Raw genomic sequence first — 25997 nt, 5'->3', positions numbered from 1 at the left:
CTCTAGCCCACCCCAATGATATTTTTTGTTTTTTTGTTTTTTGTTTGTTTGTTTGTTTTTGGCCACACCCAGCGGCGCTCAGGGGTTACTCCTGGGCTCTGATGCTCAGAAAATCGCCCCTGGCAGGCACAGGGGACCCTAATGGGATGCCAGGATTCAAACCACCGTCCTTCTGCATGAAAGGCAAACAACCCATCTCCATGCCATCTCTCTCGGCCCTAATGATTCTTGATGTAGGTTTTCCTCCCTCTGTGCTTCTGTCCCAGCATCTGCCCACATCAGGTTGATCCTGGTGTCTGTTCTCTCAGGAGTTTTCGAGCTTCCGAGAGGCTGGCAGAAATAGACCTGCCATACCTGAGGAGGTTCCAGCCCATGATGCGAACCGTGGGCCGCAAGTACTGTATGGGACCCCCGCGGTCATCGCTGGTGTCCTGTCTTAGGGAATCGAATGGTGGGCAACCGTGCCTGGTCCATGTGGCAACGCAGGCGATGGAAGCAGGCTGGTGCAGGTGAGTCTGCAGCTATGACCGTGGGTGCCCAGTGGGTACACCCATGAGTAGGGACACACCATGCTGGCTGTTGTGAGGGTATCGCAGTTTCTAGGGAACATTGGTGACAGTGCTTCCTAGAGCTGCCAGAGCCCAGGGCCCTGCCTAAAAGATGCAAGCAATGACGTGTGTGCTTTGTCTTGTTTCTTTTCAAAGTCCTCCCCAAAACAACAACAACAACCAACCACAACAACAACAGAAACCAAACATTGGCCAGAACGATAGCAACAGTGGGGGAGGGTGTTTGCCTTGCATGCAGCCAACTTCGGGTTCCATCCTTGGGTCGGCGGTATGATTCCCTGAGTCCACCAGGAGAATTGCGGAGCACAAAGCCCAAAAGTAATCCTTGCACACTGCTGGGTGTGGCCCCCAAAATAAAACAAAACAAAAACAAGACAAAACAAAAAACAAATTTAAGTCCAGTGATTATAGGAGATTGAAGTCCACTATGATGGCAAGGAGGGTATCCATAAATCCCCTGGGCCCCACCCTAAATCTCTAAAAGTAGCACTAGCTGAATTCTTGTTCTATTCCTTTGTGATGTGTGAATTTAGATCATTCACTTTTTTCTTTGTTTAATATTGTTTTATTGTTTGTTTAATTATTTGTTTTGGGGGCTATACCAGACAGTACTCAGGAGTTAGTCCTGGTTCTGTACTTAGGAATTACTACTGCAGTGCTCAGGAGACCATTATGTGATGCCAAGGATCAAACCTGAATCGACCTTATGCAAGAAAAACACCCTTCCTGATGTGCTATTGCTTCAGTCTCCACAATTCCTAGTTCTTTTTTTAGGGGGGGTGTGGGTGGGGCCACACTGGCAGCACTCAGGGGTTACTCCTGGCTCTTCGCTCAGAAATTGTTCTGGCATACTCGGGTGGGTACCATATGGGGATGCTAAGGATTTGAACCGCCCGTCCTTCTGCATGCAAGGTAAATCCCCTACCTCCATAGCTACCTCTCTGGCTCTATTCCTCATTCTTTTTTTTGGGGGGCACACCCATTTGATGCTCAGGGGTTACTCCTGCTAAGTGCTCAGAAATTGGCCCTGGATTGGGGGGACCATATGGGACGCTGGGGGATTCGAACCACAGTCCTTCTTGGCTAATGCTTACAAGGCAGACACTTACCTTTAGCGCCCACCTTCACCGACCCCCTTATTACTTGTTTTTTAATGTCAGATTTTATTGTTGCATTCTTTCTATTTTGTTGGAAACATCCAGGGAACTGATTAGTAATTAAAATCACTGTTAAATTAACTATGTGCTGAAGGAATTGTTGGCAAAACAGACAATATGGTCGTACTCTACTATTGCATTTTGTGTTGTATTGCTCAAAAACATCTATATGTATGTAAACATTTTGTAAACTTTTAGAAAAATGTATTCCTTGATGATCTTTAAATTGGGGAGAAGATAAGGAGGTCAAGGAGAAAGAGAAAGAGGATGAGGAATAGGAGGAGAAGGAAGAGGAGGAAACAGGAGGAGGAAAAGTAGAAGGAGGAGGAGGAGGAAGAGGAATAAAGGGAACTGAACAGGCAGTCCTGAGCATGTGAACCCACAAACCCCCACTTGTCTGTCTGATCTCTTTTCTTTTTGTCTGACCTCTGTCTCTTTGTCTCCAGAACTCCGGCGTTTATGCCCCCATAGCTCTGATCAGCCAGGACCAGGTCTCCCAAATGACGGAGAACCTCACTGTCAGAATCAAGGAGATCCAGAGGCGCTTTCCAACCTGGAGCCCTGATCAGTATCTGAGAGGTCCGTTTGGCCGTGGGTTGGGGTGGACCTTGCCCAGGAAGGGGTTCATGCATCAACACTGACTGGTCTTATGGTTTCCAGGGGGGCTCTGTGCCTATGGCGGTGGTGCTGGCTACATCAGAGGCACCCAGGACCTCAGTTGGTGACTTCTGCAATGATGTCCTTCGCACGAGCCAAGTACCTGAAAGAGATATGGCTTCTAACACTGCAGCTCAGACCCGGGACCCCCTGAGGTCTCTGCTGTGAAGCAGGCGACACAGTCCACAGCGTTTGTGATTGTCCATCTTGACTTTGGACACCCAAATAGCACGGATGCCATTAAAGAAACAATGCCCATATGTCCTGGGTCTGTTGCGTCTGTGTGCAAATAAAAGGCAAGTGTCTCCTAAATGTATTTCCCTGGTACTTTCAACCAAATGGACTCCACCAAGTTGAACAAATCAAATTACCGGAGTCCCAAGTTGATTTGAAATTCAGAAAAATAAAAAAAATAATTATTTTTACTTGAGAAGTCACCATAATATGAAATATAGTTATGCCGAAAAATGACTCATTACTTAGCTGGAAATCAAAATTTAACTGGGCATCTTATACTGTTATCTGGTTACTTTATCACTGACTTCTTTGAAATATCATAGCTTCAGAGGACCAAAAGGAAAATACAGCAGGTAAGGCAAGTGCCATGCATGCATTTGACCCCTTTCTTTGACCCCTGGCACCTACATGTGAACCCTAGAGCCCACCAGGCATGATCTCTGAACTCAGAGCCCAGGAGTAATCCTGAAACTCCACCAGGTATGGGACCCCCAAACAACAATAAAACGCCAGAACTTCAAATTTTAACTGAAAAAAAAAATTTTTTTTTTTGTTTTGGGACCACAATCAAGGGGGGTTACTCCTAGCATGGTGTTTAGGTTTTACTCCAGCACTGTTGGGGTGCTGTTCTTTGAGCCATCACCTGGCATGGCTGACAAGAAAATAAGCAGATGGTCAGCGCCACTGCTTGGCTGACGTATTTCAGGAGAGGGACCTGCTAACTTTGCAGCATTTTCTCAGCCCTAGAGCAGTCTGTCTGGAAGATTCTCTATCTCTCCCTTTCCCTTCCTGCACCACAGATCCTCCCTCGAAACTCAAGCCCCCATCACTGAACTATCTCTCGATTGAAGCAAGGAGGTGCCAAGTTGGAGCTGTTTTCAAGGACAGGGATCAGGTACTATGCTGAAGAATCACTAAATTCTGGGCCTTGTAGCCTACACATGCAACCGATGCGCCAGTCTATCAACTCTAAGAAATCAATAGTTAGATTCATTTCAAAATAACTGTCACTGTTATAGCAGGGGAAAAATATTTTAAGCAATTATTTCATGATCACTACTCTCAAAAGCACTATGCTGGGGTCTTATCCTCAGGAACTGAGAAACTGTCACCTGTAGTTGGGAACTGCAACCAATATCATGTGTGCACAGGCACAGATGAATGCTTACTCTGGTGATAGTCCTTTCAAGTTAGGAGCTCTGGGACCAGCCAAAGCATAATGAATCAAAAGCTTTGAGCTCCTCGAGGACACACACTTCTTGACAGCTCTAATCTGACCTCCTGAGACTGGTCCAAGGCTGAGTCCAGTTAAGGGGTTCCCAGCTAGGAGAAATGCCATGAAAGACCTCAACCATCCCTATTTTGAGTTTCTTTCTTTTTTTTTTTTTAAGCTGAATCTTGATGATTTTTTTTTATTTAAACACCTTGATTACATACATGATTGTGTTTGGGTTTCAGTCATGTAAAGAACACCACCCATCACCAGTGCAACATTCCCATCACCAATGTCCCAAGTCTCCCTCCTCCCCACCCGACCCCCGCCTGTACTCTAAACAGGCTCTCCATTTCCCTCATACATTCTCATTATTAGGAAAGTTCAAAATGTAGTTATTTCTCTAACTAAACTCATCACTCTTTGTGGTGAGCTTCCTGTGGTGAGCTGGAACTTCCAGCTCTTTTCTCTTTTGTGTCTGAAAATTATTATTGCAAGAATGTCTTTCATTTTTCTTAAAACTCATAGATGAGTGAGACCATTCTGCATTTTTCTCTCTCTCTCTCTCTGACTTATTTCACTCAGCATAATAGATTCCGTGTACATCCATGTATAGGAAAATTTCATGAGTTTCTACATCACTAGCACCAGGGAAGCAGACTCACTGATGAGAGGCTGCAGACAGCTTCTGGGTGGGTGTTGGCAAGAAACCACATAGTGGCCTGGTCATGAGGGAGTCACTGTGCACATTCTGGTTGTCTCCCATGCTGAGGAATCAAAATGTCCCAGGTAGGAACCCAAGTGAGGGTACAGAGATGTGCGACAGGAACTGAGAATCCCCCAGTAAGCCAGAAGTTGGCACAAAAATGAGAAGGAAACAGCTAAGGAATGATTATTCTCCCTCTGCCTGCCTGCCTCTGTGGCCTGAGCCACCAGGGCCTGTTTCCTTTTCTAGTTGGGTGACAGATACACTGGCATTTGGGACACAGGACACAGAACATTATGTTCTAGAAGTAGAGAAGGTCAGTGCCACAGATTAAACACTTACCTTGCATGCCTCCAGCCCCAGGGCAGCCCCAACCATCTCTGTGAATTGCTGTGGAATGAGGCTAAGGAATCCTTCTGTGGGCCCAGTTCCCCTGAGATACAGCTGTTTCACTGGAGCGAATACATGACCCCCATTTAGTTTAGGGCTCTCTCTCAGTCTCATTTATAATTTTTGCATGTGTCTTCATTGCTTTGATGGAGCTCGTTTTTTTCCCCTTCCATTTAAAAGGTGTCTCACTTCTCCTGAAACCTTATAGAACCACTTTATATAATGTACATGGATTGCAGCAAGAGCTGAAGAAACAAGGCTGTTGGCAAGGGTATGGGGATAAAGGAGTATTGTCCCTTGTCAGTGGTTAGATACAGCAGTTTTCCACCCCCATCAAGATCCCTGACCAATAAATCCTCAGAGAATTTGATTGAAGACACAATAAATCCCAGTCTAGAAGTCCACAAATCCTTCAGAACAAACAAGTTAACAAGCACTTCACCAGAAGTACATCCCCTAATCAGGCTTTCAAAGGATAAATTTCCCATCACTAAGGCAGGTTCAGAGAATAAAGCACGCCTTGTGCTGTTTTTGGACAAGTGTTAGTAAACAGATCCTCCATTCAGACCTGGCCTATTCCGGAACTGATTCCAGCATATTTTGGTCAAGGACAAGGCCTGTTTGGATGAGATTTGTCCCACGCAAGGATTTAAAGATCTGATTGTGTGCCTTCCATGGATTCAATTACAACTGTCCTGATTCAGGAACAAGTGCCCTGTCCCTCAGTTACCTTTTCTGAGAAAGGGTTCTGGCCCCTTGTGTACTTGCATTTCTCAAAACAACAACAACAACAACAACAAAAAACAAATAACCAGGGGCCAAAGATTCAAAGCAATGGTTAAGATGATTGCCTTATGTTACTCTTGGTTCCAGCCAAAGAAACAGGCACCAGTGATGGTTAACAATGGTTAAGGTGAATGTCTGTGTTACTCCTACCTGGGTTCTAGCCCTGGTACCTCCTATGATGGATCCATCCAGCACTGTCAGGAGTGGTCCCTGAGCATAATATCATATGTCATAACTCCTCACAAACAGCAGAGGACAGCATTGCCTTTGCCCTGAGAATGAGCAGTGGCAGGAGGCTGGGAGACCAGCACCTACCAACTGCTATTGTTGTTTTACTTATTGCAGTCTGAATTATGTAATTTTAAGACTTTAATTTTTTAGTTCAGACTAAATTATTTATTACTATTTATTTAAAATTAATATTTAATACTTACATTTAAGTCTGAATTACTTAATTTTAAGACTTTATTTTATTTTATTTTTGGTTTTTGGGTCACACCCGGCAGTGCTCAGAGGTTACTCTGGCTCTATGCTCAGAAATCGCTTCTGGCAGGCTCAGGGACCACATGGGATGCTGTGATTCGAACCACTGTCCTTCTGCAAACGCCCTACCTCCATGCTATCTCTCCAGCCCCATTTTTTAAGACTTATTTTATTCTGTGTGAGTGTGTGTGTCGCTATTTGTGAGCATGTGTGTGAGTGAGTGAGTCTGTGTCTATGTGTCTGTTAGTGTGTGTCTGTGTCTGTTAGTGTGTGTCTGTGTCTTAAGTGTGAGTCAGAGCATGTCTGTTTCTGTAAGTATGTATGAGCATGTCTATTAGTGTGTCTAAATGCGTGTGCACAAGTGTGTGTGTGTGTGTGTGTGTGTGTGTGTGTGTGTGTGTGTGTGTGGTGGTTGAGGTCCTCCCAGCAGTGCAGGAAGCTATCACTGGAGACATTCAAGAGCCTGATGGGGGATAGGTGGTAGGCTTGGCACATCATTGAAAATACCTTTGAGGCCCAAATATTGGTGCTTTCTCTCTTTCTCTCTTTTTTTTTTGGGGGGGGGCACACCCGTTTGATGCTCAGGGGTTACTCCTGGCTAAGCGCTCAGAAATTGCCCCTGGCTTGGGGGGACTATATGGGATGCCGGGGGATCGAACTGTGGTCCTTCTTTGGCTAGCACTTGTAAGGCAGACACCTTACCTCTAGCGCCACTTTTGGTGGCCCAATATTGGTGCTTTCTGATTACATTTTCCTTATTGTATTTCACAGATTCTAGAATCTAGTCTGATCTCAAGGTCTTCTAGCCACTTTGAGCTGCCTTTTGTATAAATGTGAGACACAGATGCATCTTCATTTTCTCATTTGGTCATCCAATCTTTTTTTTTTTTTTTGGGTGGGCATACCCCTGGTGGCACTTAGGAGTTGCTCCTGGCTCTGTGCTCAGATTTCATTTTTGGCAGGCTTGGGGGACCATATAAGATGCTCGATTGAACCCAGGTCAACTACATGCAAGGCAAACAAATGCCTTACCTGCTGCCCAGCACTATTTCTGAAGAGCCTGTTTTCACTCCATTTCATGCCCAGCTCCTTTCTCAAAATCAACCAACCACACATATATCTGGGAATTGATCTCTAGGTCCTTGACTTTAACTCAGTGATTCATGTCTACAATTATTCTAGTACCATGCTCAATCACTAGGACTTTATAGCACAATTCTAAGTTAAATAGTGAAATACTTTCCTGTTCTTTTTTTTTCTTGGTTTTTGGGTCACACCTGGCAGTGCTCAGGGGTTACTCCTGGCTCTGCGCTCAGAAATTGCTCCTGGCAGGCTCAGGGGACCATATGGGATTCGAACCACCGTCCTTCTGCATGAAAGGCAAACACCCTACCTCCATGCTATCTCTCCAGCCCCACCTCTGTTTCTTACGTCTAAGGATGACTTGGGCATTTTGGGATGTTCCAGACCAACTTTACCGTTGACTGTTGGAAGTACTTAAAGAATGTTGCCTAAATTTAGATGGCAAATGCTCTGAATCTATATGATACCTAGGCAACACGGTCATTTAACAATATTGATTCTTGTGATCTCGGAAAGTGGAATAGTTTCCTGTTTCCTAAGGTCTTCTCTTAGCTCTATTCGTGACATTGTTTTCACAGTGTAGATCTCTCCTGCCTTTTATTATGTTTTTTTTTTTTTTTGTTTTGTTTTGTTTTGTTTTTGGGCCACACCCGGCGGTGCTCAGGAGTTACTCCTGGCTATCTGCTCAGAAATAGCTCCTGGCAGGCACGGGGGACCATATGGGACACCGGGATTCGAACCAACCACCTTTGGTCCTGGATCGGCTGCTTGCAAGGCAAACACTGCTGTGCTATCTCTCCGGGCCCCTTTTATTATGTTGATTCTTGTGAATGAGGTAGATTCTGAGCAGTTTTTTAGTTCATAATTCACACCCGGGATGTGACTGATTTGTGTGCAATGACTTTGTAGCCAGCTGCTCTGCTGTACTGGATTTTTGTTTCTAGGAGGCTTTAGTGGACATCTTAGGGTCTTACATGTCTATTATTATGTTATCTTAAAATAGTGATCATATAGATTCTTCTCCTAATTTGTTTTTTAAAATGCTTTTATTTACTTGTTTATTTATTGGTTTTAGGGTCACACCCAGTGGTACTCGGGATTACTCCTGGATTTTGCGCTCAGAAATTACTCCTGGCAGGCACTGGGGACCATATGGGATGCTGGGATTTGAACCACTGTCTCTGTCTTGGATTGGCTGCATGCAAGGCAAATACCCTACTGCTATGCTATCTCTCTGGCCCCTTATCTTCCTATTTGAATCCCTGTGATTTTTTTTGTCTGATGTTGCTATGATTTTATTTTATTTTACTGTTTTTTGGCAGGGTGTGGGGGGCCCTATGGGGTTCTAGGGATCAAACCCAGGTTGGCCATGGGCCAGGCAAGTGCCCTTCTCACTGTACCCAAACAGTCCTTTTTTCCATCCTTTCACTCTGAGCCTGTATTAATCCTATGAATTTAGATGTATTTCCTGTAAATAAGATTTCTATTATTATTATTTATTTATTTTAACCACACGTGGTAATGCGCAGGGGATATTCCTGGTTCTGCTCTCAGGAATCACTCCTTGCAGACTTGGGGGATCCTATGGGATGCCGGCAATCAAGTCCAGGGTCAGCCATGTACAAGATAAGCACCCTTTCCCACTGTGCTATGACTCTGGCCCCAGATTCCCATTTTAAAAATGAGACCGAGGCAGGGCCCGGAGAGATAGCACAGTGGTGCTTGCCCTTGCAAGCAGCCGATCCAGAACCTAAGGTGGTTGGTTCGAATCCCGGTGTCCCATATGGTCCCCCGTGCCTGCCAGGAGCTATTTCTGAGCAGACAGCCAGGAGTAGCCCCTGAGCACCACCAGGTGTGACCCAAAACCAAAAAAAAAAAAAAAAAAATGAGACCAAGGCAAAGGAGCATGTTGTGTTACTGATCCTACCCTAATCAATTATTGTACCCCACCCTAGGGTGTGACGTGATGATAGTATATTGGATTATTCCTTACTTGGTATTTTGCTCCCACCCTAGGGTTCTTGTCAATAAAAGCAAGGGTCTTAGGAAGGCTGGGGCTCGTTCTTCGGTCTTCTTCCACTGAGCTGCACTCCATCTTAGGAGCAGAGAACTTTTGTGGTTTGCATTCCTTGCTTGAGCACTGGATTTCTTGAACCCATTCTTGTATCTTTTCACTGTGTGGATTATTTTCTGCGAATCTCTGTGACTGGAACTGTTCCCCCTGACCTAATCGGACAAGAGAATGGGAACTGCCTTTCCTGTCTGGGAGCTTGGTGGGAATCAAACCTTAACCAATCTCCTAGAGAACCAAAATATACAAGCAGTTCAGAGAAGATGAAGCAAAATGGCCAATTTTCAAAAAGACACCCAATCTGAATCTTTTTTTTTTTTTTTTTTTGGTTTTTGGGCCACACCTGGCAGTGCTCAGGGGTTACTCCTGACTGTCTGCTCAGGAATAGCTCCTGGCAGGCACGGGGGACCATATGAGACACTGGGATTCGAACCAACCACCTTTGGTCCTGGATCGGCTGCTTGCAAGGCAAACACCACTGTGCTATCTCTCCGGGCCCCCCAACCTGAATCTTAAAATGAGATCTACCCTGTCCAGTTTAAGCCTTGAACAGGAGCTGACATTGGTGGGTATGTGGGACGCCAGGGCATGAACACTCAGGGTTTCCGCTCACACGAGACATCGTGAACAACCTCAAATGTACAGCAGTGCAGGTGAAAATGTGAGCCAGCTGATTTTCCACAAAACTGGGGTGGATAAAGTTCAGGGTTAGGGTCCTGAATCCTGGGCTTCACCCCCAACACTTTTGTGCTCTGAGCACCACCGGGTGGGGCCCTCACAAATCTGGAAACATTCATTAATACCACTTAATGATCCACTTACGCAGAGAGCTTAAGAGCATATCAGCAGAGAGCTTAAGAGCATATCACGGACATTTCTCCGTTGTTAAACAAGAAAACTTGTTATTAACCATCTCTAGTGGAGAGCCTGGAACCAAGGCTTCCTCTGAACTCTGGACTCTGGCCTGAGAGAAGGTGCTGGGAAACTGACACCACCCCACGGCTGCTCCTGCCACTCCAGCCTCCCCTCCTGGCAGTGCCTGCACCCTTGCTTGCTCTTCTTCTTCCTGACAGCTGGGGTGGGGTGGGGTGGATGTTGGGCTGGGAGGCTGCGTCTGCTCTTGTCCTTCCTCAGGGCCTCAACGACAGCCCTGGCTTGCAATGCCACCTGCCTTTCCTGTTGGGACAGAGGCTTCAATGGTTATTTCCTGCTCTTCCTGAGTTCTCAGGGAATCCACATGAATAAATAAACAAACAGACAAATAAATCAACAAGCAGCCCAGGCGTCAGGGTCCAAGTTCAGCCTCCTCGGAGTAAGTGGCACCTGCAGGACAGTTGATGGCAGGTTCTCACACATCTAATTAACTTTTTATCTTTCAACCCAAGGCATGGGGCATTATTATGGAGCTCCCTTGAATGTTTTACAGAGAAGGCAGACGGGGGCTCCGGGGGCTAAATGAGTGACCCATGGCAGTGCTCATGGCTCTTCTTGAGAGACATAAGCTGTGGGGGGGAGGCGGCTATGGCTCTCCAACCCAGCACAGGGTGAGGAGAGTGGTCAGGGAGGCACAGGGCAGGGCTAAGGGTCAAGGAGATAAAGGTAGGACCATCCTCAACTAGCACCAGTCATGGTTAAGGGGGCCTCTAAGAAACATGCCCCAGCTTGACTTCCACCAGGGAAACTCAGCACCTGTTTCCATCACCAAAGTAAGAGAGAATAAATTTTTTCTGTTATCCTTGAGGGAACACAGGTGAATTTGCTTTGCCATCAGCTTTGTTTTGGAAGTTGTTCCCGTCTGAGTTTGTCACCCTCTTTGATGAGGAAACAGAACCTAAATGAGTGGCCCATTCTGTCTCTTCCCAATCTAATAATTGGTGGAGACAGATCTTGAGTTGGGTCTCTGCTGGGCCTGGGGATCCTCCTAAGCACAGGTTGGCTTGGTGAAGTTGATATAAACATGTGTTTGTATGAATCTGAAAATTCTCAGGGAGGGAGAAAAGGGGTGCCCAAGCAGTGCCCAATACCCAGGGCATTTCCACTGATACAGGTAGCTGTGTGCCTGACAGTCTGCTGCTGGAATCCAAGAATCAGAGTAATTCAGGCCCTGGGAGGCCTGGGAGCACCATGCTATGCCTGGCAATGTTGGGAGTGGTGTTGGGTGCGAAAGAGGCTCCTATGAACAAAACAAGTATCCCTGACCTGTGCATCTCATGTTCTGGAAAGCAAGCTGTTTTCCTGGAACTTACCTCTGTCCTACTCCAGCTATGGCTGAGACCCCTGGAGGGATGTTCAGGGACAGAATCCTTAGTGCTGAGGTGAAGACATCAGGTGCCTCACCAGAATCCATTGTCCAATCTACAGCTGAAAAGACTTACAGGGAACAACTGATTGAGGGGCTGAGGGCAGGGGGACTGTTCATGAGTTCATTTATAAGTTATATATTTTTATTTGTTTGTTTTTGAGACACACCAGGTGGAGATCAGGGTCACTCACGGTTCTGCACTAAGTGGTCATTCACAGAGGTTCTTGGGGAACCATATGGAATGTGAGGGTCAAACCTGGTCAGCCATGTGCAAGGCAAATGCCCTAACACATGGTGCTATTGCTCTGGCCCCGAAGTGGAAAGAAAAACAAAGAGAAAGAAAGAAAGAAAGAAAGAAAGAAAGAAAGAAAGAAAGAAAGAAAGAAAGAAAGAAAGAAAGAAAGAAAGAGAGAGAGAGAGAGAGAGAGGGAGGGAGGGAGGGAGGGAGGGAGGGAGGGAGGGAGGGAGGAAGGAAGGAAGGAAGGAAGGAAGGAAGGAAGGAAGGAAGGAAAGGGAGAGAGAGAGAGAGAAAGAAAGAAAGAAAGAAAGAAAGAAAGAAAGGGAGAGAGAGAGGAAGGAAGGAAGGAAGGAAGGAAGGAAGGAAGGAAGGAAGGAAGGAAGGAAGGAAGGAAGGAAGGAAGGAAGGAAGGAAGGAGTGGTAAGGTGTCTGCCTTGCAAGCGCTAGTCTAGGTCAGACCATGGTTCTATCCCCAGTTTGATCCCCCGGAGTCTCATATGGTCCCTGAAGCCAGGAGTGATTTCTGAGTGCTAGCCAGGAGTAACCCCTGAGCATCACTGGGTGTGGCCCAAAAAAACAAAACAAAAAAAAAAAAGCTTAGGGGCTAGTAGAGATTACAGCAGGAGTCAAGGTTCGGTAAAGACTCTCTTGGCACAAATCAGATGCACACTCTTTACTTCCCACCATCCCTGAGAAGAGATGGATTTCGCTTAGATGTTAAGTATATAAAAACTTCTCAGGAAAAAATATGTCAAAACTTCTAAGATCTTCCTATGATAGTACCTCACTTTTAGAAGGAAAAGAAAAGAAATTGAGGGGGCAGTAAAAAGAGGTGATGGGGGTTAGTGGCCTGGACCCATGAGCATGTGGAGTTGTGTCTAACAAATTTATTTTTTAATTTAAAAGTGTTGGGCCCGGAGAGATAGCACAGCGGCGTTTGCCTTGCAAGCAGCCGATCCAGGACCAAAGGTGGTTAGTTCGAATCCCGGTGTACCATATGGTCCCCCGTGCCTGCCAGGAGCTATTTCTGAGAAGACAGCCAGGAGTAGCCCTTGAGCATCGCTGGGTGTGGCCCAAAAACCAAAATAAATAAATAAATAAATAAATAAATAAATAAATAAATAAATAAATAAATTTAAAAGTGTTTTCTTTAGGGGCCAGAGAAATAGCATGGAGGTAGGGCATTTGCGTTGCATGCAGAGGGATGGTGGTTCGAATCCCAGCATCCCACTTGGTTCCCCGAGCCTGCCAGGAGTGATTTCTGAGTGTAGAGCCAGGAGTAACCCTGGAGCGCTGCTGGGTGTGACCCAAAACAAACAAACAAACAAAAACTGTTTTCTTTTTTGCACTAGGTTGGCAGGAGCTCACAACAGAAAGTCTAGCATGTAGGAGCCCCTGAGTTTGAGTCCCAGAATTCCGGATTCCTCAACTCAACCCTCCCCAGTAATGCCAGCCCCAAATATCACTGCAGTACTCTTCCAGGCCAGAACTTTGATTTGAGAACTTTCCCACACCAGTGAGTGAGACTGTGGCCCTGGGGTCCCAGAGTATCATGGGAGACACCCCCATTACAAATACATGTGATAATCTTAAAAAAAGAATTAGGGTTTGGTACTACTGACTTAGGCTCAGATCTAAGTCATTCCCCTTGCTAGTATGTTTCTAGGCTTACAGATGGGCTCAAAGCATCATAGCAGCTATTATCATGGCGGAGAAAACATGAAACAGAAAACAACAGCCAATATTCACTTGAATTTCAAAAATAAAAAAACAACCTGAAATATGAAACAAGTGGTAGAAATTAGGCACTGGAATTACTTCCCCTACAGAGAGAATGGACAGTACTTTGTGTGCAAATAGATTCAACCTGGTTCCTGCAGGGCTAATGGATGCTGCTAGTATCTTGGATGAGAACAATAGTATAGAGTTTGGAATTTTGCAATTCTGGGCTCAAATCTTTGCAAGCTTGTACAATCCTATTTGTGCCATCTAAAAAGAGCTGCTTAACTTCTCTATATCTCAGGCTCTTGACTGGTAAATAAAGGATGGATCCTCTTAGAGGACTGTCCTTAGGAACCTGATGTGTGCTATGTCAAACCGCATTCTCATAACCTGAGAAACTAAGAATAATCCACGAGTTGAAAAACTATGGCTCAAACTGTAGAGGAGTTGTCAAAACCTTCAGTCCTTCAGGAACCTGAAGTCTTGCTTTGTGAAAATGGAAAGTCAATATTCTTCTCGCTCAGTGGTACTCAAATGTTCTATTTCTTCCCAAAGGAACAATTAGGTTCATCTCCAGTTTCATCTGTACTTATTTTTTATTTAGGGACCACACGTGGTGGTGCTCAGGGGTCACTGCTGGTGCGTTGGGGGGGACCCTATGGGGTACTGAGGATCAAAGCTGGATGAACCACAAGCAAATCAAGCACCTCCCTGCTGTCTTATTGCTTAGCCCCCTCTATTGGCATCTTTTCATTCTCCTTCCATTTCTCCTCTTTCTTGAACTCTCTCATCGCACTGAGCCTGGACGGCTGACTGGAACACTCCAACTCACTTTGCCTCAGTGTAGTCTATAGTCACATCATCCCTGCAGAGTTGCCATGGTCACAGGAGATAGACCCTGTGTCCTAACGTCCAGCCAGTGCCTAACAAAGTGACAAGTACTTCCCCAGGAAGTACTTCTGGAGTGTGAATAAAGATTCTCCATTCTCAAAGTTTTCTTCCCTGACTAACTTCTTTCCCCCCACTTCCTCTGAGAGTTTGGAAAGCCAGCAGCAACTTGGTTACTGCTTGGCTTTTCATTGATCTCCCCCAATAGGTAAGGGGTAGAACTGAAACAAGGACCCAAGCCCACCTATTGAGATCACATGATATACTGGCATGTGAATCATGACACAAGAATGAGGAACACCATGTAGAATGGCTTTAGCATTTCAGGCAAACAATCCAGGAATGAGAGTTGTTAGTGTTTTCTGTTTGTCTTTTTAAAGATAATCATCTGTATCTTGTTCTCTAATTGAGAAGCTGTTTGCCTGGCACAGTTTTGGATTCCAAGAAACAATCCACCAAATATATGCTTCCAGTACAACCTGGGGGTTCATTAGATTAATTAATTATAGTGGTAAATAAATGTTTTGAAATACTCTTATTAAAAGGGCCACCAAGGTACAAAGTACTATTATGGCCGAGTCTAATGAGGTCAGTGGCTTAAAGAGAGGCCTTTAAACATATATAAAGCTCCTGTAACAATTGGAGGCACATGATGAAGGTCCAAGGAGGCAGGTGAGTCTCGGGAGCACTGAAGAATCTGTCAAAGAGTCGGGATATACTGGGGGCTGCTGGGAATGAAGCCAGGGTCTCATGGAGGTATGTATGGATTCTCTGACATTACAGGGCAGGGGCCACTGCTTCATAGGAGCCTGAGGAGCAGTTGCTACAGAGCACCGATCTGAAAGGGGTGACTGATTCTCCCACAGGTCTGCAGAAGCAGGTTTGTGCTGCGCCTCTCGGGTCCCATAAAGTGCCCAAAGCCCCTTTTGAGAATGACCAGGAGTGGTCAGTAAGATGGCCTGGAGGAAGGCTGGAGGGATGAACAGGACAGAGTATATATATATTTCGAGTCATCATTCCATATTCTCTGCGGTTTCCTTAAATTATCAAGATCATAGTTTGAGAAGGGGAAAAATAATGGGATGATTAAATCTGGAGATAGTAAATGTGTGTGGGGCAATATAATTAAGATGTTTTATTTATTTATTCATTCATTTTGGGGTTTCACCTGGCGGCATTTGGGTCACTCCTGGCTCTGCACTCAGGAATCACTCCTGGTAGATTCAGGGGACCATAGGGGATGCTGGGGATCAAATCTGGGTTTTGGTGTGCAAGGCAAACACCCTCCCCACTGTGCTATGTCTCCAGCCCCTAATTAAGGTTTGTTTGTTTTTGTTTGGTTTTTGGTTTTTGGGTCACACCCGGCAGCGCTCAGGGGTTACTCAGAAATTGCTCCTGGCAGGCTCAAGGGGTCATATGGGATGTCAGGATTTGAACCACTGTCCTTCTGCATGCAAGGCAAAAGTCTTACCTCCATGCTAACTCTCCAGACCTAATTAAGGTGTTTATGGGTTCAGGCAAATGAGATTAAAAAAAATGATTTCTGAGTTTCTACTTAGGGTAAAGTGATCCAATGAGCATAATACTGGGTTATTTTTGAACTGTGAATAAAATAGAAGTAGAAATGACTCTATAGTTGTGTTAAATTAAAACAATTCTTTGGGAAATGTTCATACTTTCGAGTTAACCAGCTCCCATTTCTGGTCCTAACAGGTGCTGTAAGATAAGGCTCTCATCACTATGTCACCCTCTGTCCTGTTCTGGGGACTTGTAGCCCTCATGGGTGAGTCAATATATCATATGTTTTCAGGGGGTTAATGGAACTGTCCATCATGGATGTTGTTGAATCATTATTCAACAATGATGAAAGAGCGATGATGAGTCACAGAGTCAGGGCAGCACTGGGTTAAACTCCTAGAGGGGAGAGAGCAGCTCCTCTCCGCAGGGATGAAGCTGGGAGAGGGTGAACTCGTGAATCAGAAACTTGGGAGGCAAATATAGGAAGGGAAAACCAAGACAGGCACTAAATAAGGGGACTTTAAAAAAAATCACCATGAAACCCACTATTCTTGGTGATGTTTACAAGGGATAGTTTACATCAGGGTGGCAAGCTCAGGAGTTTGGGGGGAGGACAGGAGAGTTGAATGATCCTTGCTATTTTGGTAAAAGAAGAACCCAGAGGGTGAAAGAAATGATTTTACTGAAAACACCAAAGAGAAACATGTGGAAAGGAACTGATGAGATACAGTAAGTAAGACCATGTGGTTGAAGGAGAAAAGGGAATTCCTGAGGTGAGTCCTGAAAGGTGGACAAGTGAGCAGTAAGAGATAAAGACCAGAACAAGAATTAATAAGACAGGAGAAGAAACATTCCCTAGAACTGCCATTGTAAATAATGCTCAATTGTCTTTATTAACAAAGTGATGATGGAGAAGACAGTTTGGCTAAATGGTTTGATTCTGGATTTGTGAAAGTGAGTGATGCTACTAAAAAGCAGCAGCTTCCAACCACTTATGGTCCAAGCAGGAGATGGTAGTTCCAGTTTTTACTGCTTTATATGCCAGCTGGACGCAGCAGAGGAATGAAGAGCTAAGTTCTGGCAGTGTTGAGCTGAGTGTGTGTGTGTGTGTGGGGGGGGTGTCTGTAAGTAGGATCGTGTTTAGATGCCAAGGCATGGAGTGGAAGGTCCACAGTCGATCATTCCAATCCCCTTAAAGTTGTAGTTTCCTAACTCAGTTGGGGAAGCCAAGAAAAAGGCAGTAAAGTGATACGCAGAGACCTCCGTTCAATAGACCAGCATAAATAACCAGAGAGGCACATTTTAATAATATCCCAGATCACTTGGATGGCAACAGTGTATGGACCTTATGTGAAGAAGAGCAAAGTTGCCTTCCTAGTAACCAACACTGAAGCTGCTGAGTTGCGGTCACAATCTCGACACATTAGAACATTTCTTTCACCAATTCAACAAATAATGATTTGACAAGTTGGTTTTTTTTTTGGGGGGGGGGCACACCTCTATGTACTCAGAGTTTACTCCTGATCTTGTGCTCAGGAATCTCTCCTTGCAGATGCCCTCCCCACTGTGCTGTCTCTCTGGGCCCCAACAATAAGTATTTATGGACTTAACATAGGCCTTCAACTAGGTGCTTAAGAGACAAGAAAGAGAAATAACTCACTAGTGAGAAGCAGGGCTGGAAGGATGAAGGGGTGAAGAAAGAGTGGAAGGAAAAATGGAAGTAATGTCAAAAGGTGATAAGTGAAATAAAATTTTAAGCAATTTAAGGTAATGAGAGACAAGAAGAGCTGAAGTATTTCCTCTTTAATAGATAAGATTTTCCAATAAAGCAAACTTAAAAAATAAAAAGCTGGGCCCGGAGAGATAGCACAGCGGCGTTTGCCTTGCAAACAGCCGATCCAGGACCAAAGGTGGTTGGCTCGAATCCCGGTGTCCCATATGGTCCCCCATGCCTGCCAGGAGTTATTTCTGAGCAGACAGCCAGGAGTAACCCCTGAGCACCGCCGGGTGTGGCCCCCCCCCAAAAAAAAGCTGGGACCAGAGAGGTGGGGCATTTGCCTTACATGCAGAAGGATAGTGGTTCGAATCTCAGCATCCCATATGGTCTCCCGAGCCTGCCAGGAGCAATTTCTGAGAGCAGAGCCAGGAGTAAGCCCTGAGCGCTGCCTGCCGGGTGTGACCAAAAAACAAAACATAAATAAATAAATAAATAAATAAATAAGCTGGGTTTGAACAGTGGTGCAAGAGGTAGGGCATTTGCCTTGCACACACTAACCTAGGATGGACAGCGGTTCAATCCCCCAGCATCCCATATGTTCCCCCAAGCCAGGAGCAATTTCTGAGAGCATAGCCAGGAGTCACCCCTGAGCATCACTGGGTGTGGCCCAAAAAAGAAAAAAAAAAGGCTTTGCTGGAGCTGAAGCAATAATACAGCAGGGAGAGTGTTTGCCTTGCATATGGTTGACCCAGATTTGATTCCTGCCATCCCATAGGTTACACCCAATGGGAAAGGCTTATAAGGTATAAGCCCCACCATGTGACTTACACTTTCCAGAATGTTGCCATCTTTTTACTGTATTTTGGGGATTGGGGATCCTGATGTACCTGGGGGCTCCTTCTACCTCAATGCTCAATTCCTCTTGGCAATCAGGAGTCACTCCTGATGGTTGAGAATCAGACCTGGGGCTCTAGCCTGCAAAACAAGGGCTCCCTCTCTGTCACCATCGTCCTAACTACATTTTGCCATTCTCATTTGACTTACATCTCATCTGAATCCTGGGCTGGGGGCTAGAATTTTTTTTTTTTGTTTTTGTTTTTGGGCCACACCCGGCGGTGCTCAGGAGTTACTCCTGGCTGTCCGCTCAGAAATAGCTCCTGGCAGGCACGGGGGGACCATATGGGACACCGGGATTTGAACCAACCACCTTTGATCCTGGATCGGCTGCTTGCAAGGCAAACACCGCTGTGCTATCTCTCCGGGCCCTAGGGGCTAGAATATTTTTAAATTGAAAATTTTCACATGAAAAAATTTAGTATCTATAACAAATAAGACCAGCACTGGCATTAAATGTTCCTGGCTCATTTCGTGCCCAAATCAGGGAGAACTCCCACCCTCTTCTTGGAAAGCACTGTTCCTTCCCTGCAGAAAGTATCTAGAGACAATAGGTCCAGGTATTTAGAGACAATAGTCGGGTGTTCCTGCTGGAAATGCCCCATTCATGCGAGATTGTCACTCTAGAAATTTTTATTGGAGAGAAATGGAAAATGTTTATTTCTAAGAAAAATAATAATTAGACTATTGATTATAATTTTAATTTTTGTTTTGTTTCTTTAGGTTCTTAGCTTGTATAACAGTGGTAGAAGGTCAGATTGACATCTTATAAGATCTATTAAAGTAATTCTCTGAGGGCTGTGTGGCACCAGGGAGCAGCCTATTCCATCTCCCTGACCCTTCCTTGTCCTTTTTCACAATTGAGTATTCTTTGGGGGTGGGTGGGTGTTTGGGCCACACCCAGCAGCACTCAGGAGTTACTCCTGGCTCTTCACTCAGAAATCACTATCGGATGGGCTGGGGTGGTGGCGCAAGTGATAGGGTGTTTGCCTTGCACACACTATCCTAGGATAGACCGTGGTTCGATCTCCTGGCATCCCATATGGTTCCCCAAGCCAAGAGCGATTTCTGAGCACAGAGCCAGGAGTAACCCCTGAGTGTCACTGGGTGTGCCTCCCCCCAAAAAGAAATCAGTATTGGCAGGGACCATATGGGATGTTGGGGATTGAATTTGGGTCTGTCCCAGATGGGCCACATGCAAGGCTAACACTCTCCCTACTGTTGCTCTGGCCCAGTTGAGTCGTATTTGGATGTGTGGATCTCTGTTTATTCCATCCATTCCTATACTAATGATATTCTCACTTTTTTTCTAATCTTTTGCCATTGTGTGACTGCAAGTGCTAAAGCAATAGCATGTCACAAGCCCCTCTGGGCATTGCCTGAGAATGTATGTATCAATTGCGAGGCTGAGAGACAGCATTGGGAAAATTTGTTTTTTTTTTTTTTTTTGTTTTGTTTTGTTTTGGGGTCACACCTGATGACGTTCAGGAATTACTCCTGGTTCTGTGCTCAGAAATCACTTCTGGCAGGCTCAGGGCACCTTATGGGATGCCAGGAATTGAACCCTAGTCCGTCCTGGGTTGGCCCCTTGCAAGGCAAAAGTCCTATTGCTGAGCTATCACTTTGGCCCCATAATATCCTCCCTTTTCACATAATATTCCTCCCTTTGCTAGCATGGTGGGTGCCTTTCATCTTGGTCTTACTCTTGTTTGTGGGGCCGTTCCCAGTGGTGCACATGAGTTGTAAGTGCTCAGGGGCCATTCCTGCAGTGCTTGGGGGAGCAGTGCTGAGCCAGCATTGAAGCTGGGCTCCTTCCATGCAAAGCTTGTTCTCCAATGCTGGGTGGCATGTCCCAGGCCTGAACATCATTTCCCTGGAAGGAACATTTCTAGGTTTGGTCTGTGAAGTTCTAGAATTCCTATCTTTGGCAGATTAGGTGGTTTTTGAGCAGAGATGTAAAGGCAGTGAGGCTGGACTCTCTCTAGGCCCCAAATTCTCAGGTTGAAATTCTTGTACTGTTTAACTCACAATTCCTGCCTGAAAATCAAGTTGCAATTTGAGACTCTGGAAAACATCTTTGAGACTTGTAAAAGTGGGTGTTTTTCAAATACATTGAGCTGACTTCAGGTTGGAGTCAAGTGGGCTGGTGGAAGAAAGACGTGATGTTTTGTCTAATGGGTCGAGGGTCTGGAACAGGAGTCCTCAAACTTTTTAAACAGGGGCACAGTTCACTGTCCCTCAGACCATTGGAGGGTCTGACTATAGTAAAAACAAAACTTATGAACGAATTCTTATGCACACTGCATATATCTTATTTTGCAATGAAGAAACAAAACAGATACAAATACAATATGTGGCCTGCGGGCTGAATGTGGGGTGGTCCACTTTACAGCTCCATGTGGGTGGGCTGTGCAGTCTTATAAGTGTTCTCCTTGCCCAGGCTCAAGTGAGGGCTTGTATTTGCTGACCCACTCCATGAACCCACGCCTCCACCCTCGCCTGTACTATGGCTGCTACGGCGACATTCTGAACATGGAAACAGCTGGAGCACCCTGCGATATCGCCAGACCCATCAATTGTGGTAAGCACAAAAGCAAAGTGACTGTCCTCTCACAGTCTTATAGGCCACTTGTTCAGACTCAGAACTGGGAGCACAGAACCCTAAGCAAACAAGCAAACTGTATTTCATTCATTTACTCCCTTTATAATCTTTCCGAATCTTGTCAGTATTTTTCCCCCATACATATTAAATTTATTGCTACAGTAAAATACTGAACTCAGGTTTTGCTTTCTGGTTTGTTGTCTATCTACTTCCTGCTCCAGCAGGGATACCTGAAGCAAGTCCCTTAGTCACTGTATTTCCTTTTTTTGGTCCTTGTCCAAAGTGTCAGGGCAGTAGCCCAGGACTAGTCAGTCAGAGCTGGAAGCAGCTCCAAGAGCCCAATAATCCTAACACCTGGTTTACAGGTCAGGAAACAAGGGTTAGTATGAACTGATTAGGATCAGATGGGAACTGGGCTTGGCAAAAGCAAGATTGTGGGCCAACGAGGAAGGAAAGGGATGAGTGAGAAAGAACCAATGGACACCCTGTGAGCTGTGGACCTTCCCAAGTCTCTGTGATCCAGTGGCATTTGCCTTGCAAGCAGCCAATCCAAGACCTAAGGTGGTTGGTTCAAATCCCGGAGTCCCATATGGTCCCCCGTGCCTTCCAGGAGCTATTTCTGAGCAGATAGCCAGGAGTAACCCCTGAGCACCACCGGGTGTGGCCCAAAAAACAAACAAACAAAAACCAAACAAACAAATCAGTGATGGACTATTGCAATTGCTACCTTAAACTTTCACATTAAGGATGTGTTTAAATTGGTGTCTGACAAAAGAGAAAAGAGCTGGAAGTTCCAGCTCACCTCAGGAAGCTCACCACAAAGAGTGATGAGTTTAGTTAGGGAAATAACTACATTCTGAACTGTCCTAATAACGAGAATGTATGAGGAAAATGGAGAGCCTGTCTAGAGTACAGGTGGGGGTCGGGTGGGGAGGAGGGAGACTTGGGACATTGGTGATGGGAATGTTGCACTGGTGATGGGTGGTGTTCTTTACATGACTGAAACCCAAACACAATCATGTATGTAATTAAGGTGTTTAAATAAATTAAAAAAAAAGAAAGATGAAAAAAAAATTGGTGTCTGACTCGTGGGCTGCAATCAGGAAGACTGTGGATAATAACTTTCCCTTAGAAAAGGTTTGTTTTTTATTTTTCATACTCAAGAAGAGGAGAGAGAAATTATTTTTTCCTTTGGCCTTAGGGATCCATGGCTCTGAGATGTTTGCGGAGATGGACCTGAGGGCCATCAAACCCTACCAGAACCTAATCAAAGAAGTGGGGCTTCGGCACTGTGTGGACCCCGCGCTGGTGGCCGCCATCATCTCCCGGGAGAGCCACGGGGGCACCATCCTTCACGACGGCTGGGACCACACGGGAGCCAAGTTTGGCCTGATGCAGGTGCGTGTTCACTGTCTCCCCAGCGCCGCTCCTCTCTGCAACAGTGGAGCACATACCAGTGATGCTCTTCAGTACTCAGGCTGCCAAGCACCTTGGCCATTTATCCTAAGCTTGAGTCCAGCTTTGGACCACACCTGGCAGGGCTGGGCTGACACCTCTCCCTACACTCAGGGCTTATCCCTGGCAGGTCTCAGGGGACCAGAGCAGGATGCTGGGGATCGAACTCGGGTTAGCCAGACACATGCAAGGCACATACCCTCCTTGCTGTGCTATCACTCCAGCCCCAAGAAGGGAGCCTAGGCAGGGACATGAGCCCTGAGCTCTCAGATGGAAAGACTGAGGCTTTATGATGGACTAATTTGGGCTTTACTATAACTTGTATCCAGACTTCTGTAACACATTCTGTTATTTCAAAGATATATCAAAGACTTATCAGGTATGTTTTTAGTTACTGGATTTATTAAAAGAAAGTAGAGTTTCAGAGCTATAGCTTTCAATAAATAATATTCATTATACTTAAAGAGGTACAATTCAAAGTGTCTTCTTGGAGTAATCAACGTTTTGTCTGTGTATAAAAACACTGTAGTTGTAAGCCCTGCTCGAAGAAATTTGTTTCCCAGGCAAACTGGAATAATTAAGTTTTCTAGATATTTACTTCCAGTCTCTGGAAACACCTATTTCTAACCTTTCTAGTTAGAAATATATTTTTATTTTTCATTGCAAATATCTAAATGTTGGGTGCTCAACAGCAACTAAACTTGTGGGCATTAACTTATATCTATCTGCTTATCTAACTGAATGGTAAGATCTATGCCACATTCATTTTCCTCAAACTTTCCTTTATTTCCTCTCTGTTAAAGAGCTGTGGGATTCATTATGTGGGTAAAGAAAACAGCATGAGGCCATGTTGGTCAATCAGACAAAAGGAAGAGAAAATCAAGAACAGCAGAAAAAGGACCTGAACATAAGCACAGCGGGCAGGGCATATGCCTTGCAGGTGGCTGACCTGGTTTGATCTGTAGCATCTTGTAAAGTCCCCCAAGCCTGCCAAGAGCAATTTCTGGATGTAGAGCCAAGAGTAATCCCTGAGCACTGGGTATAACCTCAAAACAAAGCAAAATAACAACAAAAAAGCAGAAAAATATGCTGCTTCTTTCAGACGCTCACATTAATTATCTCAATTTCTTGTGACAGAAGCACATGAGAAATATTCTAAGTTAATATTATTAGGGCAAGGTAAACAAAAAGTGAGTTCATGTATTTTATTAGTTGTGTATTTAAGCTTACAAACCAAATATGTTTGATATTTATGTAGCTTTGGAAGGTAGCTATGCTAACCACTATATCACCAACGTGCCAATCAATATTTATTTCTTTAATGAATGTCAGTATACAGTTATTTGTGAAAGCAAGTATTTAATGCTAACTTTTATATAAAATGATAAGCTCACATAAATCCTGTTTCATTTTCTTAGCTGGATAAGCAAGTGTACAAGCCTTACGGCGCCTGGGACAGCAAAGAACACCTTTTGCAGGGTGTTGGAATTCTAGCAAACAACATCCAGACGATCCAGAAAAAATTCCCCACATGGAACGCAACTCAGCACCTTAAAGGTATTTCCGCCTCCTATGTGTTTAAAGAGCAGCGAGTGAACAGTGTACCCCGAGGCCCCTGAAGTCCCTATGGGTCCCTCAGTGGCTATTCTCAGTGCTGGAAACTCTAGCTTTGCCTGGTCTCCCTTCCCAAATTGCGTTTCTCTTCCCACCATGTGTTGAGAGTCTCAGTATATCTTTGGATACTGACTCCTCAAGAGAAGCCTTCCAAGTGCTAAGGGTCTTCAGGGGATGCTCAATTTCCCCCGTCACACTCGACTCCTAGAAACACTCTTCTGAAAGGAAGAAATGAAGCAGAGAGAAACCAACCAAAAGTTCTGTCCCTAGAACCCCAGTGAACCCCCTGGGATCTCACCAGGAGTGACCCTGAACACAGAATCTGGAGTAAGGCTTGAGCACAATGGGTGTGGCATAAACACACACACACACACACACACACACACACACACACACACACACACACACACACTATGCAGGAAACTTCATCACTTTCTAATTGCTTGGCCAAACTTTTTACCTCATGAACATTTTCAGTGACTTCAGGACTTTACACACTGTTTATAAGGGAAGATTCCTGACTAACTGGCCACAGCACTCCCACCCCCACCCCAGCACACCTTACGCAGGGTCAACTTACTAGAAGTTGCTAGTTATCCTGTGTTTTTCTGTGAAAGAAAGCATAATATACACAGTCACCCAAGTCAGAAAGGGAATTTTTTGTATCCTGGTTTCTACTTTCCAATCCAACCACGTTCAGTCTACTTTCTTGAGACCTCTGGTATGTATATGAATTTCCTAGCTTTCATGGTCTTTTTTTTTTTTTGAGGGGGGGTCACACCAGGCAGCGCTCAGGGGTTACTCAGAAATCGCTCCTGGCAGGCACGGGGGACCATGTGAGATGCCAGGATTTAAACTAATGACCTTCTGCATGAAAGGCAAACACCTTACCTCCATGCTATCTCTCCAGCCCACTTTCATGGTCTTGATTTAAAAACAGGGCTCAGGGGTCACTAAGGGTGGTGAGCAGGACCATGTGTCTTCTGGGATGGAAATTAGGCCTCCTGTACAGAGTCCTTGCTCCAGCCCTTCACACCATCTCCCAGCTCAATGTCTCAGAAAGCTGGAATTATACCAGGAGCCTTTTCCTTTAGAGAGCAAAGGAGTACCCTTATAGTAAAACACATTTGAACACATAGTTGAAGACCAAAGTTCAGGGTAAGATTCACCTAGCCCCACACATGCAATATCACAGGCCTGTTTGAAGAAAAGGTCATGTCCCGGGCACCCCCTACCCTGGTACTTGCTGTGGCTTCCACCCTGGAGCACAACAGGCACATGAAACCAGATACTGAATGAAAGACTGGGAGCGAGTAAGAAGTTGACCATGGGACATACAAAGAGTGTATCTCTGGGGATCTCGGTTTCTAGTTTTCTCCAGGCCTGGCTACATAAGGAGTCTGCCTGAATTTTTCATTCTTCATTAAGAAAAGGAAAGTTATGTGGAGGAGAAAGTCATCAGGGATGAAGGAGGCAATGGGTCCTAAGACTCTCTGCTTTGAAGCGTTCTGTGGGGGGGGGGGGCTTCCCTCCTGAGAGGTGACATTTCATCCCAATGCTGTGTGTTTTATTCCAGGTGGCCTCTCAGCCTTTAAGGCAGGAAGCGATGCCATCAGCTCACCCATGGACATAAACCATGACCTGACCGATGACCTACTGGCCCGCGCCAAGTTCTATAAGAGACATGGATTTTAG

At 45.2% G+C, this 25997-nt stretch overlaps 1 protein-coding gene across 1 annotated transcript; it reads left to right on the top strand.

Annotated features, from left to right (window-relative positions):
• The first annotated feature begins 16242 nt into the window (after positions 1-16242).
• Positions 16243-25997, top strand: LYG2 (lysozyme g2). Its single transcript, XM_049785114.1, has 5 exons — positions 16243-16285; positions 21072-21212; positions 22435-22631; positions 24107-24245; positions 25879-25997. Exons 1-5 carry the CDS (start codon positions 16243-16245, stop codon positions 25995-25997), a joined length of 639 nt encoding a protein of 212 aa, XP_049641071.1.

The sequence above is a fragment of the Suncus etruscus genome, chromosome 12, assembly GCF_024139225.1.
Source record: "Suncus etruscus isolate mSunEtr1 chromosome 12, mSunEtr1.pri.cur, whole genome shotgun sequence".
NCBI lineage: Eukaryota > Metazoa > Chordata > Mammalia > Eulipotyphla > Soricidae > Suncus > Suncus etruscus.
This window is presented reverse-complemented; position numbering and strand designations above follow the sequence as displayed.

Excerpts from the sequence above, each read along its gene's own strand:
- LYG2 (XM_049785114.1), top strand. The coding sequence starts at position 16,243 with ATGTCACCCTCTGTCCTGTTCTGGGGACTTGTAGCCCTCATGG. Across the intron at positions 22,632-24,106 it reads CCAAGTTTGGCCTGATGCAG|CTGGATAAGCAAGTGTACAA; the intron begins GTGCGTGTTCAC and ends TCATTTTCTTAG. Across the intron at positions 24,246-25,878 it reads CGCAACTCAGCACCTTAAAG|GTGGCCTCTCAGCCTTTAAG; the intron begins GTATTTCCGCCT and ends GTTTTATTCCAG.